General features: G+C 41.2%; 1 protein-coding gene across 1 annotated transcript; it reads left to right on the top strand.

The window, feature by feature from the left end:
- The first annotated feature begins 6,379 nt into the window (after positions 1-6,379).
- Positions 6,380-7,682, top strand: LOC115682051 (zingipain-2-like). The gene is made up of 2 exons (XM_030606184.2): positions 6,380-6,854; positions 6,989-7,682. Exons 1-2 carry the CDS (start codon positions 6,380-6,382, stop codon positions 7,576-7,578), a joined length of 1,065 nt encoding a protein of 354 aa, XP_030462044.1. The 3' UTR covers positions 7,579-7,682.
- The last annotated feature ends 278 nt before the right edge of the window (positions 7,683-7,960 follow it).

Here is a 7,960-nt window from a genome sequence, read left to right as displayed (position 1 = left end):
TTTCCTCTACTAGTGCACTTAGTATGAAAAATATTATGTCTAAGCCACGACTCATCATCTGCTACAACAACATTCAATATTCTTTTAACGACTAGGGACTCACCAGAATCAGCATAGATAATCTCTTCCTGTTCCGCATCCGCATCCTCTTCTTCGCCTTCAGAGTCATCATAAACTGGACCTTCATCAAAGACTGGATTATCAACAAGCGTCACAATCTGTCGGTTCGGACAATCAGCAGCAAAATGCCCGAATCCCTGACACTTGAAACACCGCTTGGCTGCAGTTCCTCCCCTGCTAGTTCCAGCACTACTCTGCCCCTCCTTGGATGCAGGTTTAGAAATCGCATCCTTAACTGCGACTGGTGTCGAATTTACTGCAGATGTTCCCGCTTTTCCTTGGGATTCTTTATCTGACCACTTGGAACTGCTGCCTGACCACTTAGAATTACTACTCTTTCTTTTAAACTGCCCCTCCACCTTTAGGGCTAATCTGCACACATCCTCATATGTCCAATACTGCTGTAATTGGACAACATCAAAGATCTCATATCGCAGCCCTGCCAGATATCGTGCAATCGTCTGCTCGCCTTCCTCTGCCACATCACAACGCATCCGCAAGCGATCAAATTCTTCTGTAAATTCCTCAACTGTTTTATTACCTTGCTTGACGTTATGATACTCGATAAACGCCTCTTGCCTATAATGGGTAGGCAAAAAAATTTTCTGCAATAACTTTTTCATCTTATCCCAGCGATCCACCTTCGGCTTCCCCTCTCTAGCGCGTTGCTTTTTCACGTGTTCCCACCAAATCGAAGCATGTTTTCGCAGCCTAATAGCCACTAACTTCACTTTTTGCCCCTCAGTTAGATCTTTAAGATCAAAAATCCGTTCTACCGTATGCAACCAATCAATAAACTCATCAGGATGAGCCTTACCATTAAACTCGGGAATCTCGATCTTCATTCCGAAATTTTGAGAAGAGCGCTGATTTCCAGGTCGTACTCCTCGATTCCGCCCCTGGTTCAGAACCCCAAAAGGGTTTACGTCCTCCTCTTCATCATCGGATGGATCCTCAGATTCCGCTCCTTCTTCGGATTGAACGCCCAACCTCTCCTCCGCAAGTTGTCGCTCTAAATCCTGGATTCGTCTTCTCTGTTCTTCAATTTCTACGTCTCGCAGATCTCTTAGACGCGATTGGTCGTCTGCTTCAGGAACGCCTCCACGCCCCCGGCCACCACGAGCCCGCCGTCCACGACCGCGATTCTGTTCAGCCATTGATTCAAGCAACCTGTGCTCTGATACCAATTGATGCCGAAACGCGATAGAAAATTTGACTGAACAAGAAAATTCGACAGAAGAACAATTCGTCCTCCAAATATGATTATCAAATCAAAAATATTCAAAGTCTCCTCAAACGAAACCCTAAAATAAGCTTATATAGCCCCAAACCTAACCCTACTAGGATTAGTAAACATCAAAACGTAAAATTACAAAAATACCCTTAATTCGAAAATTACTAAAATAATTAAAAAAAACCATCTAAACGATCCCGAATCGTGAAAATTCATCGTTAGTCGTAGCCATTGGCTACGTGTATTGATCAGCACGCCGTTTCGCTTCAGCCGACCAAATTTGAACTCAATCCGACATCGTTGACTTCAAGCCCGCCGGTTCGTCCAGTCGCATAACAGGTCCGCCGGTCCCCTAGGTGCATCAGGTACGGTAAAGTATTTTTGGAAATGGTTGTAAATTGAATTATTGTGTGCTTGATTTGGAAAATGCTTTTATGAATCCGGATAGGACCAATTTCTACTTCTTTAACAAAATTTAGAATATGTCCAACGAAATGACGGTAAAATGATATTAACCCACCTCTAGTAGTGTAAAATCGGGGTCTGCCATGGCTTTACTCATGTTGACAACCTGTAAAATTAGACTCGTTTTGTCAGCGATTGAACTTAGTTTAATCTATTTGTAATTGAGTAGGGCTTTACATGATTTTGATATTATTTCTCATTTAATTGATAGGATTACGAATTTGTCTACTTGAGATAGCTTTCGTTGTTTGGTTTAGACTTTCCCAAATGAGTGGTCTTGTCTCTTCTTTGAAATTGTAAACTTATATTTGAAAGTGATACAAATTGTATATATAATGATTATGGAGGCCATGGGACGGTATGATATTTATGAAAAGCGAGCATAATTGTTGCATAAATCCAGATCGGGTATACACTATCCTTTTGATTATTTTGAAATGGTACGGTAAAGTAATTTTGGTAATGGTTCTAAATTGTATTATTGTGAGTTGGTTTGGAAAATGCTTTATGAAATCTAGATAAGATCAATTTCTACTTCTTTTTCAAAATTTATAATATGTCTGAAGAACTGACAGTAAAAAGATATTAACCCACCTCCAATAGTGTAAAATCAGAGTTTGCCATGGCTTTACTCATGTCGACAATAGGTAAAATTGAAAAAGAAAACTTCACATGCGACAGTAGAGCTCAATTTATTTTGTTCTAAAACAAATTAAGAACTCCTCACCTTCCCACATAACAATGCCCAATTTTCATAAAATATGCGCAAGTAAAATCATCCGGAAATTCATTGCTGAAGCAAAGAATATGCCACCACATAGCGGACAAATCTCCTACATATTTGAAAGATACCCTTTTCAAAGTCAATGAACAAATCTCCAATACTTCAGTGACACTAATTATGGAATCTACTTTTCAACCTTCCCAGGTGGTACAAAATTCGGTCAAATCAAAAGTGGGTCTTCGTCCTATCACCTCACTCGCTTCTGTACAAAATAACATTCAACGAATACAAGCATTGCTATTTCTCTACAGCAGAAAACAATCAACGATGGGCGACAGCGAGAACGATACCCAGGAAGCCAAAAGATTCTGACAGAACCGTGTGAAACAGTCTTACTCGCGAGTTATGCAGCTTCTATTCGGAGAGCAGTTGAGCTACCAGGAGGAAGAAGATGCTCGACGCCACACAAAAGGAGAGTGAGCGAAATCGAGCGATTAGGGCAAGCAATTGACTTCATTCTACTTAAAAAAAATGAGGGATTCGATTGATTCAAAGGGAGTGAAGAGAGGCGAGCACGAGGATGCTGTGTTCGTGAGGCGAGCGAAGAGAGATCTAGAGTCTTTATTTTAAAAGGGGTAAATTTGAAATTTTAATAAGTTTTTGAGAGCATGAAAGAGGATCGGAAAAGTTTCATGAACTCTGCCTTTCATTTAAGGTAGGGGCTTTCAGCTTTGCCAATGCTGGCTTTAACTCAAGGTCCTCCACCATTTTTCCACCCAACACCCTAACTTTTTCCCAAGGGACTATAATGGCCCAAAGTCCCTTGGAAAAGCTGAACAAAACTCACCCTATATACTGATTTGTGAACTCAGTTTATGAAAGGCATTATGTTGTGGCAAGATATGTGTTTTGGTTTGTGAAACGTATGTTGATTCAAGATTTGGATTTTGGATTGGTTTTGTGAATTATTGAAGGATGATGGTTTGATACTCATTGTCTCGGAGAACCCAATAAGGGGTTTGCTTTCTAGGTATGCATATTGATCAAGGACTAAGTACTATACGGTGACAAGAGTCTCATGGGAGCCGCCTCTGGAACCTTGTACTATTGATATATGTTGGTTAAGGGCTAAATGCTGCACGGTGATGTGAATCTCGTGGGAGCCACCTCTAGAACCTTATTGTCAAAGACTAGGTGCTACTCGATGATGAGAATATGGAGGGAGCTACCTCTAGAATCTTGTATTATTGATATACATTGGTCAAAGACTAAGTGTTACACGGTGTTGTGAATATTGTGGAGCCACCTCTAGAACCTTGTTGTCAAAGACTAAGTGCTATACGGTGATGTGGATTTCGTCAAACCCACGTCTAGAGCCTTGAGTTGGATATTGAGCATACGAGATTAGCCAGTGGAATTGACCATTGATGTTTGGTTTGCTAGAAATTAATCAATGGGTTTGACCATTGATCTTTGATTTGTGATTATGCATTGAAAGAGTATTTTTGTGTTTCACTATTCACGTTGAGTGTATTTTACTGTTCACTATGACAATATACATATGAAATCTCTTTCGAAAAAGGCATAACTCATTTTGTATATTATATATTTATTACATTATGGTATTGCTTTATAAATATGCATAGTGGATACTCGATATACTTAGAACAGATATGTACAACTTGTTGAGTTGTGGTTGCTTATCCCATTCATTTGAAATCTTTTTTGGTTCATCAGCTATCGGCAAGTAAGATGAGCGATATTGATGGGGAATTTTGGGTATAAGTTGAGATAGTCAAATACATGTTTGAGATGATATTTGCTGAGTTTAGTTGAGTTGGAGATGTATAAATATGTTTTGATGGATTATATAAACTTTGGTTCTATAACCAAGTCGCTGTTGAGTTAGATATATGGATGGATATATATATAATTTGATAGTATGTTATATTAATTGGTGTTTGAGGTTACATCCTTAAAAAAGAATGATGGCTGTGTCATTACCCTTATATCTGTAGGACTCGGGGGTGTGACACAACTTCCAACAACCAAATATGGACCTTTTGTGACCAATTGTTTCCGTCGTACTACTATGTCCATTAATTATGCCTGACGTCTAGTACTACTCGGTAAGTACTATTGCTTAAGAGCATGTTCCAGCCTCAGAAATCCATTCTTATATAAAGGGGAGTACTCTTGGATGTGCGCTAAAGGTAGCTGGTCTCGCGCAAGAGGAGGATGATCCATATGGGGTTTGGTTATTAGATGGGTCAGCAATTTAAAAAAAATCCAAGAAGCGGCAAAGTATACCCACTACTCGGATTTAGCCTTGTATATAATCCTACCGAGGGAGGGACTCTAAGACCAGTTAGCGTGAGAAAGAGGTTCATGCGACTTTCTTCGTCCCTGCCCTGCTTATGGATTAGGGCAAGTCACTGAAATCGAGCATTACTGGCGGTAAAGGCGCTCTCGAGTATCACCATGTTTCAATATCTATAAGAAGAGAGATTCTTATCCATCGAAAAATGACCACCTTTTCTCTAAGCTAACCCACAAAGAAACTGGAATTGGGGGTAAGCATTTCCTTTCGGCCGAGCTAAACGCTGGTCCTTTCATTTTTGTTAGGTTGTCTTCCTTCCGTTCTGCCTGCCTTAGTGTGCTTGCCAAAGTACTAATCACCCCGAGTAATGACCAGCTTTTTTGGTATTTTGGGAGCAAATTTACAACAAAATCGTTACCATAGGCAAAAAAAAAAAATTAGGAATAACATCTTTATCAAGTAACTTAAAAGATAAAAGATGCTAGGTAAGATTTGAAATAACATGTTGGCGAGTGTCGTGAACGAGTAGTTTTGCTCGCGAGGTTTATCATTTGGTATCAGATGGGCAATATGCACACTCCTCATCGACATATCTTGCTCAATCAAGGTAAAAAATCCCAGGATTCCTCCATTATATGTCACCATTTACGTTATTTTCTGTTGACTGGGTCCACCTTATGTGGGGCCCAGCCAGTACAAACAAAACAAAACAAAACAAAAAAGCAACAAAAAGAACAAAAAGAAAAGGGGCAGCTTCGTGCGGCGATGGGAGCCCACAGAGGAGAGAGAAAAAGGCAGAGAGCACCGGGAGCGAGAGAACAGGGGAGAAGAAAAGGGGCGCATCTTCGCAGTCCCGATTTGAGGGTCAAACGTTGTCGGAATTGGCTTAAATTTTAGTATGTTGTTCATGAGATCGAGGGCTACGAGTTGATCGGTTTCGTTCATTGAGAATCTCCTCCGAATTCTTCAATTACGATTAGGGTTTCTCTCCTTTCTTTTGTGTAAATCCACCTTTGTGGTGATGGAATAATGTTGAAATGTTGATGTTGTACCTCTAGTGTGTGACTAGAGAGGAAACTAGTGTGTATCCTACTATTCTTGGTGATTAGTGGAAGTTTTATGTGTGAGGCGGTCCGTGATTTTTCCCTCATTGGGTTTTCACGTTAAATCTCGGTGTCGTTGCATTTGTTTCCTCATTATTGCGTGGTTATATTGCTGGAATATCATTGGTTGTTGTTGGAATTAAGTCGATTTCGGTCGGTTTAGTTTTGGGGGAGATATTGATCCTGGATTGATTGAGTTCTTGGTGAATTGTTGCCCGCGGTTCTCTCCAACATTTTCACACTTCATTATCGCCATTGCGTGCATAATTTCGTTGCAAAGTGACCATCGGTTTCATGCAAATCACTCTCAACTCTATTTTAATGGGTTCCAACGAGGCACCGATCAAACATTTTCTGCCTCAAAACCTAAGCAAACACTTTCTGGTCTATATAAACCCTGAGCGATTTTAGATATGCATTGCCACAATACAATCAACTTCATGGCTTTCACTAAGAAACCCCAACTGATTCTCTTGCTTGTCTCTTTCATTTTAGGGCTTTGGGCTTCGCGAGCCGATGGCAGATCTCTCCATCCAGCGTCCCCTTTGTTGTCAAGGCACGAGCAATGGATGGCTCAGCATGGACGCACTTACAAGGACGCCATGGAAAAGGAGAGGCGCTTTGCGATATTCAAGAGCAATGTGGAGTACGTCGAGTCCTCCAACAGTGCGTTGGGCAAAGATTACAAATTAAAAATCAACGAGTTTGCAGATTTGACCAACGAAGAGTTCAGAGCTTTTCGTAATGGCTTTAGACGGCCAAAGACCAAAATAGGGTCCACAAAAGATGGTACTTCTTTCAGGTACGCGAATTTCACCAATGTGCCATCTTCCATTGATTGGAGAAATAAGGGAGCGGTCACCCCGGTTAAAGACCAAGGCCGTTGTGGTAAGAAATCACGTAACTTTTTATCGTTAATTCAGTAAGACATACTTATGTTAATCTTTGAAAACTCGAAGACGTCTTGCTTTCGAGTTCAACTCATATCCTTTCTTTCTTGTTCGTTTATAACGTGTATGCAGGTAGTTGTTGGGCATTTTCAGCTGTTGCGGCGGTGGAGGGGCTTATTAAGATCACTACGGGTAATTTGATTTCGCTGTCGGAGCAAGAACTTGTGGATTGCGATGTGGACAGAGATGACCACGGTTGCGACAATGGTTGGATGGACGGTGCTTTTGAGTTCATCCAAAAAAACAATGGGCTCGTAACCGAAGCCAAATACCCTTATAATGGTTCGAAAGGCGCTTGCAAAGCCAAGGCTTCCCTTGGTCATACCATCAAAATCGGTGGTTATGAGGACGTGCCTGTGAATGACGAGGACGCCCTTCTGAAAGCGGTCGCAAACCAACCGGTGTCGGTTGCGGTCGATATCAACCAAAACCTCCAGTTCTACTCCAGTGGTGTGTTCACCGGCAAATGCAAGACTGACCATGATCATGCCGTGACGATCGTCGGGTATGGGAAGAGCGCTAACGGGATGAAGTATTGGTTGGCGAAGAACTCGTGGGGCACGGGATGGGGCGAGGAGGGATACGTGAGGATCCAGAGAGAGGTCCACGCTAAGGAAGGACTTTGCGGGATCGCCACGCTAGCTTCCTATCCCGTTGCATGAAGTATTAATATAAGTCCAATAGATGTATTGTATCAAGATCAATCCTTGTTGATTGACTTGAAATTATAATGTCATTACAATAAGTCAATAACTATATTTCATTATGATTGGGCAAGCAAACAAACAAGCTCTTGTCACATGCGCGACAAGGAAAATGGGTCGTGCTAGCTACAGTTTAGGCCCTGATAAACTGCGGGTTTTGCTGGGCCGTGTAGATTCTACAATTTCAGTAGAAGACCGTGTTATCAGAGCCATAAACGCAATCTACTTTACTAACACGAGATAGCTTCACCAAAGCTCGATTGAGAGATGTTTTGAAATATGGATGCAAACATTAAAATAAGCGCATATAATTTACGTAGTTCGATTGGAATGTATGGCT

Source organism: Syzygium oleosum, unplaced genomic scaffold (genome assembly GCF_021117445.2).
Source record: "Syzygium oleosum isolate NSW1041296 unplaced genomic scaffold, Sole_v2.1 Sole_v2.18, whole genome shotgun sequence".
Lineage (NCBI taxonomy): Eukaryota > Viridiplantae > Streptophyta > Magnoliopsida > Myrtales > Myrtaceae > Syzygium > Syzygium oleosum.
The sequence above is the reverse complement of the archived record's forward strand: the minus strand, read 5'-3'. Positions and strand labels throughout refer to the sequence as shown.